General features: G+C 43.2%; 2 protein-coding genes across 2 annotated transcripts in view; both read left to right on the forward strand.

Moving 5' to 3' along the window:
- The window catches only part of LOC118790345 (kinase non-catalytic C-lobe domain-containing protein 1), a 33,683-nt gene extending 19,051 nt beyond the window's left edge, over positions 1 to 14,632 (forward strand). The window contains exons 17-31 of the mRNA XM_036547255.1: positions 2,991 to 3,328; positions 4,150 to 4,544; positions 5,926 to 6,019; positions 6,183 to 6,280; positions 6,470 to 6,678; positions 6,957 to 7,067; positions 7,990 to 8,131; positions 8,605 to 8,787; positions 9,318 to 9,533; positions 10,248 to 10,330; positions 10,717 to 10,870; positions 11,882 to 12,004; positions 12,306 to 12,365; positions 12,775 to 12,932; positions 13,536 to 14,632. Of these exons, the coding sequence (XP_036403148.1) occupies positions 2,991 to 3,328; positions 4,150 to 4,544; positions 5,926 to 6,019; positions 6,183 to 6,280; positions 6,470 to 6,678; positions 6,957 to 7,067; positions 7,990 to 8,131; positions 8,605 to 8,787; positions 9,318 to 9,533; positions 10,248 to 10,330; positions 10,717 to 10,870; positions 11,882 to 12,004; positions 12,306 to 12,365; positions 12,775 to 12,932; positions 13,536 to 13,764 (2,593 nt within the window). The 3' untranslated portion in view covers positions 13,765 to 14,632. The remainder of the gene's footprint in view (positions 1 to 2,990; positions 3,329 to 4,149; positions 4,545 to 5,925; positions 6,020 to 6,182; positions 6,281 to 6,469; positions 6,679 to 6,956; positions 7,068 to 7,989; positions 8,132 to 8,604; positions 8,788 to 9,317; positions 9,534 to 10,247; positions 10,331 to 10,716; positions 10,871 to 11,881; positions 12,005 to 12,305; positions 12,366 to 12,774; positions 12,933 to 13,535) is intronic.
- Positions 14,633 to 17,215: 2,583 nt separating this feature from the next.
- LOC118790346 (homeobox protein vent1B-like) lies at positions 17,216 to 18,266 on the forward strand. Its single transcript, XM_036547256.1, has 3 exons — positions 17,216 to 17,585; positions 17,685 to 17,908; positions 18,018 to 18,266. Exons 1-3 carry the CDS (start codon positions 17,336 to 17,338, stop codon positions 18,264 to 18,266), a joined length of 723 nt encoding a protein of 240 aa, XP_036403149.1. The 5' UTR covers positions 17,216 to 17,335.
- The last annotated feature ends 1,958 nt before the right edge of the window (positions 18,267 to 20,224 follow it).

Consider the following 20,224-nt stretch of genomic DNA (forward strand, 5'->3'; position numbering starts at 1 on the left):
ACCTGAATATGTGTGACTGACTCAATGTCTTCAACAAAAATAACTGGTTGACTATTTGATACAATCCACATTGTCACTGGGTTTGTAACATTTTTGTTCTATTTGTGCTGGAGACTTTTGACATGACACATGAGTGCAGGGAGGTGGAAGTTGTTTGCTTGCGTTCCATATTACAAGGATGCCTGGTGTGGAAGACTCATCTCCTTTTTTTTGCAGTGTGGGACTAGCCTCAGGAATAAGATGCTTTGCATGTAAATGATACTGCAGCCTGCTCACACCGCCCTTGTGTTTGCTGTGTAAACCATTAACTTTGGTATTATCTGTTTGATCAGACCTGAAAGCGGTTTTCCCTTGATGCTAGTGAGCTTGTTGGCTCTAGATGTGGGTGATCTGTGTATCAGAACATCACTTTGTTCTCTTATTTTGTTGCTGGTGCACTAATAGTTTCTCTTACCCATATTCCCACTTGCAAGCATGCTGGCTAAAAGTAATCACAGTAAAAATCCTAGCTAGTGTTAGCTAGCTAGCTACTGTATATTGGACCAACATGCTACAACAAAGAATAGACAAGCAGCTTTGAAAGAGAACAGTATAAACTGACAAACATCTTGGTATGATGTGTAACATAATTCAATTTTGCAAAACATGTATCCTTGATCTGTTATCTTTTCATGGCATCTTAATCTGGTGTTATAGTCTAGACATTCCCTCACCTGGCTGGTAACTGCTGTGAAATGTGTAAATTGAAATGCAATAGCTTTACTCAGTAAACATGGTCACTTACATCTTATCTCTGCTGTAGACATTTCTAGAGGAAAATTAAATAAGAGGAAAAGGAAAATAAGTGTCTGCATTTTCAATACGTTTACCATTTTACCATTCAATGATTGGTTTGGTGATTAGTAACACATCACCTTGGTTGTAAAAGTCAGCGTGGGAAAAGAGCAGAAGGCTGTGCAAAGTCCTAGGTTGCTTATTTACAAAGCATATAGCTGTATACACAGTTCCTTCTGTCCTACCCATTAAAGTGACATCATCGACCACTGGAAGCGCCGCCAGCTGGGACTTTTAACTTGGGCTGAGCGCTCGTTTTGAAGAGTGTCATGCGGTTGCCAAGGAGACCGCTGTTTGATTCATAGTGTCAGGTCACGACGGTTACATAAAGACAACGCTGGAGAGAGTCTGCAACCCGAGGAGCCTGGGACGTTTGTGCCGCAGCTGTGCAGAATCTGTTGTAAAGTTTACTGCAGCAGCACCACACCGGCACTACTGAGAAAGTAGACTGATTGGACTAGAAATGATGTGAGAGCTTGATTTTCCATCTCAGAGAATTTGTTTGTCAGTTTGGGTTAACTATTTTAATGTTTTCAGGCCAAAAAATATCAGACACAAATCGAACTGAAACTGTCGATGGCAAAAGCAGGAAATGAGTACTTTGTTTTAGGACTGACAGATCTGAGGTTTTCTTCCCTGAGAGGATCCACCGAAAAGATTGGTGAAAGAAGGAAAAGTGAGGAAGTGGTGACGTGTGTCATCTGCACTATGCTGACATCATGAGGCCACAGTCACCCCCTGGCTGATGCTTTTCATTCACAGGGCATTGGTAAATACATTATTGTGTACAACAGGACTGATTGCAAACTGGCAGAAGGAGGTGCGATTGAGGTCATTTGACGCTGAGAAGATACGATAACACAGTGGATTACTCTCCCGTCCGTGTGTGTGTATGTGTTTTAGTTGCATATCCTTATTGCTTAACTAGAAAGAGCTCATGCTGATGTGAAGTCTTTGAGCCTTGGTCGGGTGCCTGCCAGTGTCCTGCTGCACTGATGTGTGAATGACTCTTTGGAGGAGAAGAAAACAGCTCTGGAGGCTCACAAATAAACAGGAAGCAGGATTCTGTTTGTTCTGAAGGGAGAGGACTGGAATGGGCAGTGCTTGCGGTCAGCATTTTAATTTCTCCCATGCATGTCCTTGACAATAGGCACTTTAGAGCTCCAGCTCCCCCCCACCCCCCAGATCATAATCAGCATTCATACAAGCATCATTTCAGAACTCGGCACCATTCGCCTGACTGCATCTCCAGCGAGAAAGGTCCCTATGGCAACGGGGGCTCGTGTTTGTTTGTCCCGATAAGGTTTTGTTGTAATGATATAGGCGGGGACTCTTAAGACCCTTCATAATGCATCTTGGTCCTTGAAAGCATTTCAAGGAGACAGAAGTTTACATAAATTAAGAAAATGAATGCGGTTCCACTCATTCATGCTTCTCTCTCTTTTTTTTTTCCACAAGGAGACCGTGAGAGCAATTGAATGCTCCCCAGGATCCACTGGCACTTTTTCTGACAGGTTTTACTTTTCATGAAGTTCAGTCTGTTTGAAGAGGGACTGCTTTAGACTGGCATGGTTAATCATTCAGATCTCAGTTGGGGATACATCACGACTCTTGTTTAGACCTCTCCTCTCACTTTGTATCAAGTGTTAATTTGGCACCGTATGAAAAGGAAAAAAAAAAATACAGGGCATTCTGCTGACAAAACGTGCGCGTCTTTATCGATCGGTGTCACACCTTCTGTGGATGGAGTCTGTCTTCATCGCTGTCATGTTGGGCTTGCGCGCCAGGGACACATGAGGTTTGGTTCCCTAGGAGCTGTGCGCGCGGTGCCTGGTCTCTGCTGTCCTGACTGGGTTCACACAGGCTGATGATCTCTCTCTGAATTATTTAATTCCACCTATTCAGTGTCATGTTGTAACGGGATTTTTGTCAGAATTTAAACTGAAATGTAATTGCATTTTTAAGTATTTGTTGTGTTCAGTTCGATTCCTATGCTTTTTTTTCCCTGCAGTCATTGTGCTGCCAAAGAGATGTGTGATGAATGTTATGTCTGTGAAGGTTGTGTTGAAGTTGGTGTTGAGGTAATGCCAATTGCAGCAGGGATTGAGGAATGTTTTCTGCTCCGCTCTCCCTCTCTGCCGACCGCTGTGTGACAGATCTCACAGGGACTCCTCCTGCACTAGCTCCTCTAACGCACCGACACCATCAAAGGGCCAGCAAAGGCCAGCTGCATCGCCCCCCACCAGAGAGGGCACAGAGGAAGGAGACGCATGGTCTCAGAGCAGAGACAGGCGTGAGACCAGTCCCTACCGTCCGAAAGCGGGAGACAGGGGTGTGGCTGGTCCTCTGGACTTGGGGAGGAGTACAGGTGAGGACAGTCCTCCAGACCCATCTGCGGATGTGTGTGAGAGCTCTGACAGAGCTGGGATTCCCTGTACTCTGGAGACGCAAGACACAGAAAGAGCAGAGGACCTTCCACAGCATGTCCTTCCAGGTAGGAAACAAACCCTGGCACATATGGGGCAAACACTGGTGCAGCTACTAGATGGGAACTTGCTCAGGTGTTAGTGCTCAAGTAGAACAAACACGCAGGTGTCTATGCCCAGGTTCAAAACATTCATCCGGGTGTTAGTGCTCAGGTAGAATATGATGCCTTCCTACAGATGTGACAAAATGATATGTATTTTTGTAACTGTAGGAAAGCTATATATATTTCAGTTCATTTCCTTCAGTGGGCTTTATAGACCATTTTACAGTGAAAGACAGCCGTATACTGTTGCAATGTATGTGTGTATGTCTGTTTTTCAGCAGTGAAGAGTAATGAGTACTGTTTCCTGCCTTTTAACATCAATGATTTCACTATGCCCTTAGAGCAAAATTAGAGCAATAGTTGTATTTTTTTTTTTTCAAAAAAACTTGAAATACGTGGTTTATAAGGGTTAAGTGTTTAAGTCTGGATTGCCTGAAGTTAAGACAGGTGCATTATATTGAGGAGCCCAGGTTGGATTGGCAATTGGATGGAGGTGAAATTGAGAGGCATAGAACATTTAAACGACACCAGGTTTGATTGGCTGTTGGATAAAGTTTAAAGGGGCGGGATGTATTGAGGACAGAGGCAAACAGGAGAGGTCATGATGCTCCTCTCAGTGGGGTATTGTTGTCATGGAAACAAACAGCAGATGTAGAAGCAACTTCCAGTCCTGCTCCACACAAGCACACACACACACACACACACACACCACACACACACACACGTTACTGGTGTTGGTCAGCGGAGAGTTTGACCACACCCTCTTCCTCCTCTTCCTCACCCAGATCTAGACACCGCCTCTGTCCCTGGTCCTAAGGACACAGAGGAACGTGAAGGCTCAGCGAGGGGGGAGATGGACTCTGTTGAATGTCCTGTGGGGGGCGCCGTGGAGAGCCCCTCTGATGTTGAGTCTCCATGGCACGCGCGGGCTGCGGAGGGGTCCCTGGGGAGGGGCCAGCTCAGCCTGGATTACTCAGAGGATATGGAGGACACAGACTCGCTCACATCAATGGGAGGACTGCAAGAGGAAGGGCGCGCGCTGGGGGCAGAGGGGCAGAGCTGTGCCCTGGGCTGGGCCCTGTCTTTCTATGGAGAGGACTACTTCAAGGAGGAGGTACTGAAGTATGCTGGCAAACTGGCCCGACGTAGCGAGTCGCCGTGCCTGGAGGCCAAAATGCAGGTGGGTCATTCTGAGCTCTGATAGAATAATAGATCAATTTGTGCTCCTTTTGACTGTAACGTTCTGTGGAACTTGTCCCTGTGGGCAACAAAATGCAGTGTGTGTCTTTTTCTTTAATACTGCAATATTTGTACTGCAAGTGATTTTTCTGTGCTTTATTATTGTCATTGAGTTTCCTAATCCTAATTTTCAATGTTCGTTTTATGCTAACTTAATTAAAAGGACAAGTCTTTCTTAGAACAAGATTTTAATCAGGTATGTTTGCACCAAGTTTTAATGCATTTATGTTCACGGACTTAGACGAGAAACTAGGACATTTTTATTCCAAATGATATGCTTCTAGTCATTATTTTCCAGCAGAATACAAATCTGTAGACAGTTTTCTACGCTGACGGTAATGTACAATATGCATTTATTTATATAATGTTTGACATGGTTTAATTTGAGTTCTTACTGCTGCTATTACACTTCATTCTAAAGCATGTGCATGTGCACCTTGGATGCCTAATATTAAAGTAATGCCTGGCACAAATCCATGTTACATTTTACATACCCGTGTTCATCTTTTCAGTTAAAAGGTTGTGGAGATGACTTAAGATTACTCTGAAAAACATTGGTTTGTGTACAGAGATGACCAGAAAAAACATTAAGAAGCATTAAGAATGGCTGCATAATTGTCCATATTGCGGTTTGATGAGCAGTGCTTCACTCTACTGTATGGATTTTCAGCTTTCAGGAACTGTATAAAATTTTAACAATAAGCTTAGCTTCCTAACCGTTCCGAGAGATACACAGCCACCTGATGTAGCCCTATGTTAGCCTTATGGGGAGTCCTTTTTCTGGAAAAATGTGGGGAAATGAACATTGATTTTACAGTTCAATCTAATTGGAAGATTACTGTCTGAAAGCAACCGTATTAGATATTAACATGACAAGCCTGCCACTGACAAACTGGCCATTATCGTCCTTATTAGAATATTGATAAGCTCCCTTTGTTTGCAGATGCTTTGAAGTTGATGTAGGTGTTTTTTTTTTCTTTTTTTTAACCCCCTTCACTTAAATGGTCAGACTGGGCTACACTTTCAGGCAGGCTTAAGAGGCCTGGGTCTACATCTGTGTTAGATGTTCAGCTTCTCTCACTTCAAAAGCGGTATTGATTTCTGTAACCATAGTGAGGGATGCAATGGCTAAAATATCACACTGAGAAGCAGCCCTGGTAAATGACTACATCATGTTCTAGAACAAGTGAAACCTCATTCAGTTCCATTCCTCTCATACATAGAAGATGATATGCCAAGAGAACAGAATTCAGGAAGCACGGTTCTGATCTTTGAAAGGTGTAAACAGGTTGCTCATGCTCAGATGTTTGCTTTTTGTGCAGGAGCTGCATCAGCAGCTTATGATGGAGACAAGGAATCTGAAAAAGACAAGAAATTTCTACCATAAGCTGCTGCACCAAGAGAGGAAAAATAAAGGTAATGAAACAGTCTGTCAACAATACAGTCTGTGATCATGACATGAAAATGAGTAAGAAATGAATGAATTCAACGAATGAGGTCACAGCTCACCCAACAAGGAAACAGACAAGATTTTTCTGACAACAGGAACCAAATGTGATTTTTTTTTTTTCTCATGAAGGTTCAGAAGCCAAAATCATGCTGTCAAAACTAAAGATACAGATGGAGGAAATGAGGTCGAAGGTGGAATTCTTAGAGTCTGTCAGGAAATATCTGGAGGTGAGCAGGAAACGAGAGATATGTCATTTCACAGTCACATAGTGAGAGGGCCCTGTTTAAAGTGGGATTGAGGATTCTTTGGTTCTTTTGTGGAAAAGATAATTATAGGTTAATATTTTATTGACTCATTTATTACATTATTCTTTTGTTGCCTGCTCCAGCAGTTTTCTATGTGCTTGGTCCCATCAGGTTTTGTGCGTAGACCAGTGGGGTCTAGAAGTTCCCCTCTTGGCCTCTCTAGCGGTCTCAAGGCCCGCCCCTCTTGAGCTTCACATCTCTGAGGACCCTTCAGTTCTTACCTTCCAGCCTGGGACAGGAAGAGGGTGTGGCAGCCCCTCTGGGACCAGCGTTCTGCTAGCAGGAACACCTTTGGGACTCATGGCCTACCTGTATGCCAGGTGTGTGTTTGGAAGCACTGTATTTCTAAGCATTTTATATAATGCATAATACATTCATAACTGGAACAATTTTGATATTAACAATGTCAACAAAATTGTAATCTTTCACCCAAAGCTGACAAGCTGTAAATAATAGGTTTCTTGAAAAATACACTTTGTGTGCTGTGCGCTGAAATACTGAACTGCAGAACTGGTGCACAGCCAGCAGGTGTCAGTATTGTCTCAGAAATCAGTGAAAATGCGACCATGTCAAACCGTTTTCTCTGACATTCTGACAGGAATGCTCCTCTCGAGGGCTACATCCAGCAGTTCTTGTATACCTATCGCTACTTCTGCACCCCGCAAGAGTTCCTACAGTTTCTGATGGAGAAGTTCATCAGTGCAGCTGGGTAAGCTCTGGTTTAACTTCTCCTCTGAAAGAATTCATTCCTCAACACTTGAGAGTTGAACACTTGGTATTATTGCATATATGTAGTTGTTGATATGATATCTATATAGTTTTTTTCCCCAATGATCTGAAAATTCTTTTATTACATTTTTTGTGGGCCACAGTGCACACTTCCTTTGTAATGTGAGTGCCATTCTAGCTATAGTCAAGCTGAAAACAGCCTGACATTGAACCACCATTTTGCTCAGGGATGACTGAGACGTGCACCACCAGGGTAAACACATGAACTCTGAAATTTTGAGAGCACGGATAAGGGAAACAGTACTGGCACATAGTATAATATATAGCTGAGAGGTTTAAGAGACTTAGGCCTGGATTCCATCAACTTTCTTCCCTAAGTGTGACTCACAATTAAATGCAAAAGTAAGATTTTACTTTACAAACACTGGTGCATTCATCGATTACAAACAATAATGGGAGAAATGGAGTTCATTCTGAAAAAAATGACGCTTGTGTATATTTGTTCATGAGGCACAGTTAGGACAAATGCTGATAGAACCCAGGAGTAAATCTTTAGAATCTAAGCTAAAGTAACCTCATGCCTTAATGCATGGAATAGCTTCCCAGGACTTGCAGTGAAAGCAGAAACCCCTGGGTTATTTAAGAAAACAGTGATAAAAGCAAATTAGATCATGATCCCAGAGGGGCTAAATGGCCTGTTATACTCAGTAAGCATTCTTGTTTCCTTAAACTGAAGATCATGGCTGCAGCTTTCTCGGTTCCATGGGTTCATCCACAGTGTGTTTAGCCATGCAGGCCTCTTGTGGCTTCCTGAGCACCACACTGTGGTGCCTCTGGCCTGGAGTCTGTTTGCCATGGATGGTCTGATGGGGATACAGTATTTAATTCTGTCACAGAGACAGCCGTGAGCCCTCTGCTGAGCAAGTGAAGGTGCACCACAGGACTTTGGACCTGCTGCAGGCCTGGCTGGAGGACAGTCAACAGGTGGACTTCCTCCCCAAGTCCAGCCTACAGCTGACTTTGGAGGAGTTCCTCACAACACAGGTGAGGGCGTGACTTTCCAACCAGCCAATCACCAAATGTCTGATGTTGACAGAGCGGCACTGCGCGGGCCTCCGAGTACCTCAGTAAGCTAATGTGTTTTCTCTTAGCATAGGCTGAGTCCTACAAATTAGAGCTCTCACTCACAGAGAATGACGAGTACACCATAATTGGCTTTGTTTAGCTGGAGTAGGGAGGGTTTTGTCAGCCAGGGGCTCCCATAACACACTGCTCTTAATGTGCACTTTGACCTGCCAGGCATGTATGAGCCATTAAGTTGACACCAGGGAGATGTATTCATCCACCAATTTCCATGCGCTCTCCTCCAGAATCTCCAGAAAAAGAAATAAAATTATCCAAAAATGACTGAAGCTGGATTGTGGGCTGTATGTACGGAGACACTGCATTGTGAGCACTGACTGCAAACTGGTTGCTGTTGGCTAAGTTTGGGGGGCCGCTTACGGTTTTGGCTACAGGTGGTCCCTGTGGACAGCAGGGGAGAGGCCTTGCTGAGTCAACTCAAGAGCCCCCCCAGGAAGAGGCGGAGCCACTTTGTTGTGGGTTGCCATGGAAGCCCAGCCAGCACTCGGGAAGAGGATGATGTCCAGTCGGTCCACTCCATTTGCAGGAAGTCATCAATAGAGGATTCTGGAAGAAAGGTCTGTGTTAGAGACACTTTGTTTCAACTGTACACCACTGGAGCTGCAGTTGAGTGGCACCTCTTGTGGCTTTTCTGATGGCCTGTGTACTTGGGTATTAGGATGAGAGGGAGGTATGAGGCCAGAATATGTGCAGTGTTCTGTCCCAAGTTTGCTGTGAGTGTCACAAGTAGGTGTTTGATGACTTGATAAGCTCACCATTGGATACTGACCTTCTATGTCACAGTCAGAGTGTAGCCCATGATATACATGTCTCTGTGCACTAAATTACATGTAAAAAAAGGAGGAGGCACAATGAGGGAATGTCATTCTACTATGCAAACCATTTTCATGAGTTTCCTGATTCTAAAACCTTGCCATATATCGTATTTCCTTACAATATAACTGAGCTAGAACTGTGTGCATTTTTTGTATGTGATGTGTGTTTGTGTCGCTGTATGTGTTGTCTACTGCTTGCATGCACATCTGTATGTGTGTGTTGTGTCTGTGCATATGTGTTGCTGCGTGCGTGTCTGTGTATGTGTGTGTAGAGCTTCCAGTGGAGGATCTCCAGGGTGGTGGAGCCGCAGACTGCCCAGCCCAAAGAGAAGACGTACTCCATTGCTGCAGCATTGCCGCGGCCCTGCTACAGCTCCCTGATGGATGAGCTGTCCAGCTCCTGCCTGAAGAGTGAGGAGCGCCACCCTTTCTACCAGAGCGAGCACAGCGCCCAGCACACAGCCCATCAGCTCACCCTGCTCCAACAGGTACACTACACCACCCAGGAGCTCACCCTGCTCCAACAGTTACACTACACCACCCAGCAGCTCACCCTGCTCCAACAGTTACACTACACCACCCAGCAGCTCACCCTGCTCCAACAGTTACACTACACCACCCAGCAGCTCACCCTGCTCCAACAGTTACACTACACCACCCAGCAGCTCACCCTGCTCTAACAGGTACACGACAGCACCCAGCAGCTCACCCTGCTCCAACAGGTACACTACACCACCCAGCAGCTCACCCTGCTCCAACAGGTACACGACAGCACCCAGCAGCTCACCCTGCTCCAACAGTTACACTACACCACCCAGCAGCTCACCCTGCTCCAACAGTTACACTACACCACCCAGCAGCTCACCCTGCTCCAACAGTTACACTACACCACCCAGCAACTCACCCTCCTCCAACAGTTACACTACACCACCCAGCAGCTCACCCTGCTCCAACAGTTACACTACACCACCCAGCAACTCACCCTCCTCCAACAGTTACACTACACCACAGCAGCAGCAGCACCCCCCCCCCCCTCCCCCAGTTACGTGAATTGTTTTTGTTTTGTGTCTCATATTACGACAAGGGGGAAGCACTTTGTGTTGTAATTTTGACTTACCACAAGGGGGAGGCAAATCTTTACCATCAGAAATGGTACAAAATGAATGCAGCTAATCGTAGTTGTGTTTACTTTTTTAACACAGGAAATATTTCAAGGCTGCCACCCTGTGCATTTCCTGAACTCCCGGGCACAGGGCGTCAGGGACAAGACAGTGAGCGTTTCAAAGTGAGAACATACTCTACATCATCAGACACCCACTCACAGAGCTAAATGATACTCACCCAAGAGGAATGGGCCAGCAGGCATCATGTCTGATCTCAGGGAATAGAAAAACACAACATCAGAGGCTGGATTAAATTAGACAGAGCCTAAATGCAACGTTTGATTTGAAATTTCTGTTCTGTTCTCTACAGTGTAAACAGCCACTGATAGTCACAGTTTCTGTTTAATGATAAGTATGTTGTTCTGAAAATGAAGGCTCTGGCCTTGAGAAGGTCCAGCTGTTTTTTAATCTTCAATAGTTACCCATCCACGTATGTAAGGTTCTTTGAACACAGCAGGCAGGTTACGAGAGTATTACGCATCACAGAGCATTTCTCCTCCATCCACAGAACGCTGTCACCCGACAGCCCGCCAGCAGAGGGCAGCAGCCTCTTTGCCTCAGAGCTGATGGTGCAGGAACGATACCTCACCCAGCTGCTGAAGTATGCCGACAGCATTACCAACTGGGTCTCTGCAGAAATTGTCATCTGTGACACCTTGAAGGTGACCATTAATTCTCATAAAGTTATTGCAACCTTGATTTGTGACCACACTGTTCAATTCTGAGATCGCCTGCACACAGACCCAGCGGCCCCAGCTTTAGCCATGGTGATAGTTTTTGAAATGGACTTTTTGCACATTTTCGTGAGGACGCACCACACCAGCAAAAATGCCGTGACAAAAAGAGCAGGAGGGCAGCCCTTTTAATACAGCAGAGGCTACTGAAGCAGTTGACCATCAAACAGGAGTCTAAACACTCTAAATAGAGGAAGGCACATCACAGTAAGTAACTAGGTTACTAGGAGACTGCAGGCAATATGAGCAATTGTTAATAATCGGCAATATCAATATCTTATGATATAATGGGTGCTTTGCAATTTTCATAATTGTTTTTAGATTTGTGAGTGTAATGATGGGTGCAATTGTGGAGATGGAGAAGCAGGAGACAGTGCACTAGGCAGTAATTAAAGCAGTTTTAGAGGCAAGAAGAGAATTATAAGCACAAGGTGTATTGGCATTTTAAGCAGATACCAATGTCCTGGCGAGCTGGCTTTCAATTGGTCTTTGACCATGTAACATCGTTTGATGTATCACAAGGTGGACCACCCAAATTTTGAGCAGTGCTGATGATGCTGATTGAATTTGTTGAATCAGAAGAAACAGCCAACTAACAGTGTATCATCCAAAATAGACATATTATATCATATTGTGTTATATAATATCATATCATCATGTCAATTCCAGATTTTTAAATGAAATTGTGCTCTGAAAAGTAGTGGAACATGTTCATATTTGTCATTTTAGTGGTGGGCTATTCTTGACAAGAAGCAAATGACTCATATTTGGAAGAGTGTATGTATGTATGTACAGGATTTTGACAATGCAATGTTTGTTTTTCAGTTTTCTGTTTTTGAGTCACTATTAAATCATTGTTCCAAATTCACATCTTCTGTTATGGGTTTGTGAAATGTGGCAGCTCATTTCACTGGCATGTATTTTGTTCTATTTGTCCAGGCACAGGCTGGCTTACTTTCAAAATTTCTGTTGATGGCCAAGTACTGTTACGAGTCAAGAAATTTTGCCACAGCCATACAGATCCTTGGAGGGCTGGAAAATGTGATTGTCAAGCAGCTACCAGTAAGTTTTACATTAGCAGTCAGTCTATGTGTCAGTTTAGCCTGCCTATAAACTTTTTATGCTTTTTATAAAGAGCATTTTCATTGCACTCTCAGTGCAGAACTATAAAAGATGACAAGTGGTCAGTTTTACAGTTCAGTTCTCAACAATTCAGTTCTTCTTTCAACATTGAGCTGAGCAGAACTGCTGATAGTAAAGGCTGTTGAAAACTGACATGAGGGGGTCACCCCTGTCACATTTGTAAGTGAACTGTGGATTGTGCAGAATAACTATTGAGTAAAAATCTCTCTCTTGTTGTTAGGCATGGAGACATCTCTCTGCTAAAGTGTGCGAGATCCTAGAGGAGCTGAGAGCAGTGCAGGTAAAAATAAGTATGGTGCTGCCCGCACCTCTTCAAGTGAGTTCTGGACAGTGTTGTGGTAGAGAACTTGACCAGCATGCTTGCTCATTCCAAGCATTCGAACATTATCCAGCGCCCAACTTTTCTCGCTGCCAGTGGTGTTGCTTTTACCCCCTTTTCATCTCTAGAAAGAGAGTTTAGGAAAACATATTTAGAGGTGCAAGTGCCAAATGAGAATTGTCTACACTCAAATCTGGCAATTCTGAGACTTCTTTCATGGGAGATTTTTAGGTTTAAATCCCAGTTCAGACACCTGTTTGAAACACAAGCTTTATGGGCCACCTTAGACGATGTAATCTGTCAAACTGAAATGTTGAAAACGTAGCGTCACATTGAAATGATGCGAATGACCTCTCGGTCTACATTACAGGTGTTTCTGAAGAGTGATAACCTGTGTCTGATGGAGGGGGAGCGGTTTAAGAGGCTGCCTACCCTCCCTGCTGCCCACATACTGGCCATGCACATTCAGCAGCTGGAGATCGGAGCATTCACACTGGCCAACGGGGCCTACAAGTGGCCCAAACTGAGGTGAATCATTCTCACACTGAGCAGCAAGGGAACCGTTCTGTGTCCTAAATCTGTGGTCAGTTGCTTCTCCCTCCCACCTTCAAATGGTCCAAAACCAAAGTTTGCGATTCTCCTGACAGCCAACGGGATCTGAATGCAGTCAGAATGGAGGACAACTTTCTTATGTACTTGGCCTAGTTCTGAGGAAGGGACTTCAGTTTGGAAGGCAGATGCAGGGGGCTGATGAGTCAAAGTGCATGGGAAGGAGACAGCTGTTTTATTTCTGCGGCATTGGCGTGGGGTTGTGATTTCTCTGGAGGAAACCACAAGGAGCCAGATGGCGCGTGAGATGCTGTGTGATCTCAGAGGATGTCTCTCTCCAGGTGCTTTGATGCACAGCTTTGTGAACAGATGCTCAGGTCAGGGGAACTCCAACTACATAGCAACACCACAGCTTGCTGAAAACCAGTTTATTTATCTCCTGGCAAAAACTAAACTGTCTGTACTCTTTTTTTTTCTCCCGGAGAACTGGCTTAAAAAGAAAAGCTGTAAAATCTGCCGTGCACTTGAACATATGAATATACTCACCGGGGACATTTCTTTCCCTGTCTTTCTTTCCTGAAGGAACATAGCGAAGGTGGTGAGCCAGGTGCGTGCCTTCCAGGAGAAGGTGTTCACGTACGCACCCGACCTGGAGCTGCAGGCGTACCTGCGCCATCGGATCGCCCTCCTGAGCGACTGCGACATCCCCCTCCTGGCCGCAGAGAACGACGCCAACTTCCAGATCTCCTCCGAGCGCCACTCCAGGAAGATCCAGGACACGCTGCGCCGAGTGAAGGCCACCTTCCAGTGACTCCTCCCGTAAGAGGCCGCGAGGCCCAGAGTGTTTCCACGATAGCGGATGCCCTCACACGCTGAGGGAACGTCAGGGAATGCGCAGTTGCTTTCTTCGCTTCTACCTAACAGCTGGTCTTAACTTTTCTCTCCGTTGTCTGCGGCACTGAAACATAGGGAATGGCCTTTGCGCGAACACAGTGACAGCACCATGTGGAAAGACTCCATGGCTAAAAGGACTGCCCACTAACCACAGTCACACAGACACTCAGTGATCCCTTGACCCATGAACTCCACGCATATCAATAATAATGCAGACAGAGAACCGGAGGCAGTCGTAGCCCTGCACAGCCCCCTTTTCCAGTCTGATGCCGTAAGGCAGAAGTTGGACTATTGCTGATGAGAACTGAGAAAAGAAAACCAAAGCTTCTAAATCCTTTCAATACTCCTCCAACTGTCAGAGATGAAACAGAGACAAAATGCAGTGAGATTTCTGATGTCTGAGGTTTTTTTTTTCTGTTTCCACCCATATTTTCAAATTCCTCTTTGTCAGCCATTCATCTCTGACAGGGTACCATTGTGGTATTAGAATTTGTGTGGATGTGGTGGTTTGAATACCATCTGAAGCTCACTGTTTCAAATTTCAAGAAGTAACCAGCTCAGAACTCAAAACATCCAAATATGTTAATATTTCATATGGCAGCAACTCTACATGTAGCACCTCCGAAGGCTGGAGTGCTCATCATAGTTTCAGGTTCTCTCCATACCTGTTTTGCTTGTACTTAGTGCTAGATGGCCATTTGTACCACGTGGCACTTATAGTGTGCATGTGCCACAGAATGACAGCTGTTTGTCAGCACCATGCAGTGCCATACTGATTTAATGAAGCAACCATTGTGACTAAATCAAAATCTGAAGTACAAGAGTCTTATTTATCTATAAATCTGTCTTAATTATAAACTATAACTAGTTTACAGCAAAAGGATTGTATACCTAAATATGAGATTGATTTATTTTCTCCTGTGTTTGGGTGAGCTGCATATGTTATTTTTGGTCTAAGTATAGATAAAAAATATTTATCATAAATGTGTTGCATATGGTAACAGACTAATCATTTCATTTAATTTTGTGTTTGTTTTTGCTTATGTAAGCTGCATAAAATTACTTCACTTGGTTTTAATTATGTAAATAATCACTAAAATATTTATAAAGTACCACATAAGCAACAGAAAGATTTCCGATAATTAAATTCTTAGAGAAATCTTCTCAATATTGTCTGTAGTTAGTTATTCACAGACCTCGAAGTGAAATCTTCCATTGGTTCAAGGCGCTGTTTGCGGGAAACTCTAAATGAAATGAATTGCCCATTATATTAATTTAATAATATCTTACATATTTGGCGCCCTCATTTATATTGTGTCCGCCTATCCTCTCTTGTTTAACTAATTACACTTGGCGGTTTCCGTATCTCTTCCATACAGTTCAATGAAAAAAAAAACACTTTTTTAAAGCTTCCATACAGTGCTCTTTTGTTATAGTGGTGGTGGGCCACATCTATAAGCTGCTTGTCTCTGTGTCCTACAATATCGTACCACCATTTTATAATACTGTTATGTCTTTATAGTTTGGTGAAATTACCTTGTGTTTTGAAAGGTTCACCCCCCACACTTTCTTGCCGCTACCGCACAGAAACTAGTAGTGCGTTGCGGCAAGAGAGCAAAATGGGGAAGGGCGACTTCCAATTTGTCCGCCCGCTGAGAAAACTGTCACGTAAAGGCGAGGAAATACGCGCCCCTGGAGACAACTTCCAGGGACGAGGCTCCTTATTGTTTTCCTATGGGATCATGGGCTGCATCTTCAAAGCCTTGTAGACAGAAGACGTAATTGGAAGGCAAAGGTCTGGGGTCTTTGAATCTACAGACTGTTGATAAAGGAGACATTCAACAAAGCATATCTGCATTGTTTTAGTTAAACGATCCTTCCAGTGGTATTGTCAGCGAGCGGCTAGAGGGCTTGCCAGTCATGCAGATGGAGATCCTTTGAGAGCGAGCCTGGTGACGCCTGACTGACAGCAGGGTTATAGAGCGGGCTCTGTAGTCTATGTATAACCTATTAAGTTTATAGTATGGTTTTAAACATCTATCCAGAGACACAAAAATATACACCAAGCCGTACCAAAGTAACGATTCGATATGCAGTGGGGTTTGATCTTATCTTTGGTTACATTTAAGGAAACGCTATCGTTTATTGCTAATATGCACAGTGTTTGTCATTAGTTTCAGCGACTACTAAACTCAAGGGGTCGTGTAAGAAACCATAAAACATGCCACTGCCTTCATTCTTGTTACTTACAAACCGTATTTCCATTAGTTTGATGTAAAACGATGTAAAACTCTCTCTTTCTCTCTCTCTCTCTCTCTCTCTCTCTCTCTCTCTCTCTCTCTCTATATATATATATATATATATATATATATATATATATATATATATATATATATATATATATATATATATATATATATATATATGTGTGTGTGTGTGTTATCATCCCCTGTTTTAAAGAGCATACATACAAGTGTGATTATATTTCTGGAATTGAAACCGCAGGAGGTTCAGTCTGGTCGCCTAAAACACTTTCTTTACCTCAAATTTGCATTTTAACTGAAGAACAATCAAGCTTAATTGTGTTGCTACTGTAATACCTTTGATCTGTAATGTCTAAAGCTGACTGCGCCAAACGTTCGCCGCTGCCTCCGAGGCGCCGTAGCTCAACGGGGTATCTAGAACGCGTTAATACCAAACCATTAGAAACTCAATGTAAGCGCTATTGTTATCAGTGCGATAGCGCTGGGGTGGCGGCGGGTATTGTGTGTTGGATTGTTGTGAAACTAAAGCGCAAATTTAAAGAAATCAATATCAATATATTGCATTAAATCAAGACAGAATCACACAAATAGGGGTAGATCGAAGTAATTCATACAATGTAATCATAGTTTCTTAAATTCTGCAGGCCATTGTTCATGAATGCCTGGTGTTTGCTAGAAGGATGTGCATAACTGACTAAAGCGCGTGTCAAACATTCACCCACTTGTCGGAAATAATGCAATTTTCTGAATGTACTGTCACCGTATTGTCACTCAAACTTTATTAACTATAATGACATTGTGATGTAGACCTATGTCTACCTTTCACCATTTCAGATATGATATAAATAAAACATAAAAGATGATTTCGTCAAATGAACACTTCAAATGCATTTACGCCATTGGCGTCTGTTGGGTTACATTTTACTTCCTTCAGAGCTGTATAAACTGATCAATGTTGTATGTCTCCGCAGAGGATCCAGACAATCGCATATGCCTGACAGGTTCTCACAGACTTGGTGGCGCCAGGTCTTCGCACAGTTATAGGATATGTGAAAACTTCTTTAACGACCCATTAGGCTGTAATCACCGAGAACAATCAAGCGTTAACCCTCTTTTGCATATGCTAATATTTGCAGGGCTTGGGCCGAAATAAAATCCGCAAGCCGCAAGGCCGCAATTGACACAACACGACTTGGAACAGCGTATCGCAGCAGTAACGCCAACATGGTAAAAAGTTTTTCAGTGCAATGGCTAGCTCGTAGCCATTACGACATTCAGACCGAACAGGACACGACTTCTGTGGAAAATTCTCGGACGAATTTTAAACCCCACATTCCGTGTACAGTTCAGCCTCGACCGCCGACGTGTTACAACAAGGACTACCTGCAAATGAAATCAAAGGCCTCTGTGGATGATAATAGTAAACAGCGCACTTATTATTCTTCTGGTCCCGCTGGCTGCTCTTCCCCGAGCTGTAAGTATGCCTTTCCATCAAACACTTGAAACAATTTTGGCTTTGCATGTAAAACATGTAAGTGAATGTTAAGCCGACTTTTTTTTTATTCTTCATCAGTGTCAGAGAACAGTGGATATTCCTCGGGGTACGAGAGCGAGGCTGCCTCCTTGGAGTGCCCTATAGAAAATGACGGAGAGAAGCGGGGGACACATCGCAGGGTCCGCACCAAATTCACATCTGAACAGATCTACAAGCTAGAAAAGACCTTTAACAAACACAAGTACCTGGATCCTACGGAAAGAATCAAAACGGCTGCAAAACTGAACCTCTCTGAAACTCAGGTATGGGCTTATGAATAATTTAATGTTCCAGATTTAAGTGTACACCTGACCATTACTCTCATTATTTAATATTTGATTTGCCTGTAACAATGTTGCGGTTTTATTTCAGGTGAGAACGTGGTTTCAGAATCGGAGAATGAAGCTGAAGCGTGAGGTGCAGGACTGGCGCACAGAAAACTTCCCTCCTACGCTACTGTGCCCCACCATGTTCCCACACGCTCCTTCCGTTCAGAACCACAGCTACGCTGGACAGCGACTCCCCTTTACTCAAGCGCCACATGCGATTTACCCGCCTATGATGCAGCAGGTCCCGGTGCAGCAGATCCACCCCATGATGCTGGCTCCGCATTATTACTGAATGCTGGAATCAAATTAAAGACTGATGCATCTTTTTTTGCATAACATATACCTTTATGTACAGTGTATTTTTGTTGTAAAATAATGTAAACTATGATGAACAAGAGGAAATTATTTATTTTTATCTAAATAAAGTTATTCGTTTTTCTACTTTTGAGAGTTCATTGAGTCATCAGTTGTAGGCTTGTGGTCCGCTGTGCGCTAAGAAACGTCTACAGTTTTTCGGGGATATTTCGGGAATGACGTGACGTGATTCCCGTTTGGTTGTTTATCCTGTGATAGAACCGGTTCGGTCTATTCGGTCTCACATTTATTTAATTTTGTTAGAGGCCTTTGTCCGTCACAAGGGGATATTAGCCATAACTTTGTTCAGACCAGGTAATCATCTTGCACACCATTTTCCATTCAGCATCTGCTCTCTAAGTTGCATTCACCATTTGAAACTGCTCCTAAAATTCTGCAGTAGTGTGAAACTATTCAGTATTTTACAGATCTGAGTAATATTGAGTAGTATGGTGGATTCGAACAGCCACAATTAAAGTGCCTATTGCTTGTTGATCTTGTCATAGCTCTTCTTAAGAAGTATTCATTAGGTGGCAGTGTAGGGCTTTAGCTATCAAATGTGATGGCAAGCTTCCGTGTTGTTCGCAGCTGTACCAATGATGATAATTCATTGGATATATAAGACGTGATGTCTCATTATGTGCTATTTAATATAGAACATATAGATCTATAATCCCCCATTAGACATAAAAACTGTAAGCTTTCTCATATGAGAGAGAATTGTCAAAATATCTATAGTTTTTATGTTACATAATGTAATTTATTTATAAACAGTACCACTCAAATGTCTAGACACACCTGATTAAGATAATGGGAAACATGAATTCATTTTGATTTAAAAGCGTATGCGTATATGCTTGAAATTTGCTTCTTAGATAAATATAAATAGTGACGTTTATGCCTATGTATGACTTTTTTTTACAAATTTATTTTTAAAAACGTATTTGGCTTATTTGAAGAATCTAAAACCTAATACATAGATGTGTTTAACACATTTGGTCACTGCGTAATTCTATTTGTGTTATTTCATAGTTTTCACGTCTTTACTATTATTCTAAAATGTGGAAAATAGTAAAAATGAAGAATAGAAGTTGTGTCCAAACATTTGACTGGTAATGTATATTTATATATGCATATATATGAGAGAGAGAGTTGTAGAGAGAGTTCTCGTTGGTTTTATGTATATTTGCATTTGACACAGATTTGACCAGATATCTGATACAAAGAGAGCACACCCACCCACCTAGAGGGTCACGTGATGTAGAACACTGTGATGGTTTCAGACACAGCGCTATCAGAGAGAGTCGACAGTGGGCTGCTTGCTTGTAAAACCAAGGGTAGGGCTCATACTGTGCTTTCATATGCGCGTCAACTAATTCTGTTTGTCTGCACTTCGGCACTTCAAAGCTTACCTAACGAGGAGATCATGGTGAACAATTAGTACTAATTAAGACGGCCATTGATGAGTTTACAATTACCACACAAGCTGCCAGAGCTGGCTCCACAATGTCTGCCTCTCGTGGACAGACTAACGACCCTTCCTGGGGTTGAAGTTCACTCTTTGTCGCCCAGAAATGCGATTATTCGGCACGGTTTACAATACTTCCGTACTTGCGTTTAGATTACTGTTTCAGTTATAGGCCGTGTATTATTTGCCATTTTTGTGCAAAGGTAAGAAACTGATTCATTCAATTAAACTCCTTGTTTGCACTGGCAAAACTGAAGGCCCTTTACTAGTAAATAGGCCTAATTACATGGAAACACGGCATAGTAGAAACAGAAGTGGCATGGCATTGATTAATGTGTCAGTCCATCTCAGATAACACTTGTGCCTAATGCATGTAGACTCCTTTTTAGGGGCCATGGAATCAGTTTGTTTTCCATACTCCTGTCCAT

This window comes from Megalops cyprinoides, chromosome 15 (genome assembly GCF_013368585.1).
Source record: "Megalops cyprinoides isolate fMegCyp1 chromosome 15, fMegCyp1.pri, whole genome shotgun sequence".
In the NCBI taxonomy this organism is placed as follows: domain Eukaryota; kingdom Metazoa; phylum Chordata; class Actinopteri; order Elopiformes; family Megalopidae; genus Megalops; species Megalops cyprinoides.

Bases quoted from the DNA above. Each gene is read 5' to 3' on its own strand.
- LOC118790346 (XM_036547256.1), top strand. From the start codon at position 17,336: ATGGTAAAAAGTTTTTCAGTGCAATGGCTAGCTCGTAGCCATTACGAC. The intron at 17,586-17,684 runs GTAAGTATGCCT...ATTCTTCATCAG, and splicing joins TGGCTGCTCTTCCCCGAGCT to TGTCAGAGAACAGTGGATAT. The intron at 17,909-18,017 runs GTATGGGCTTAT...GTTTTATTTCAG, and splicing joins TGAACCTCTCTGAAACTCAG to GTGAGAACGTGGTTTCAGAA.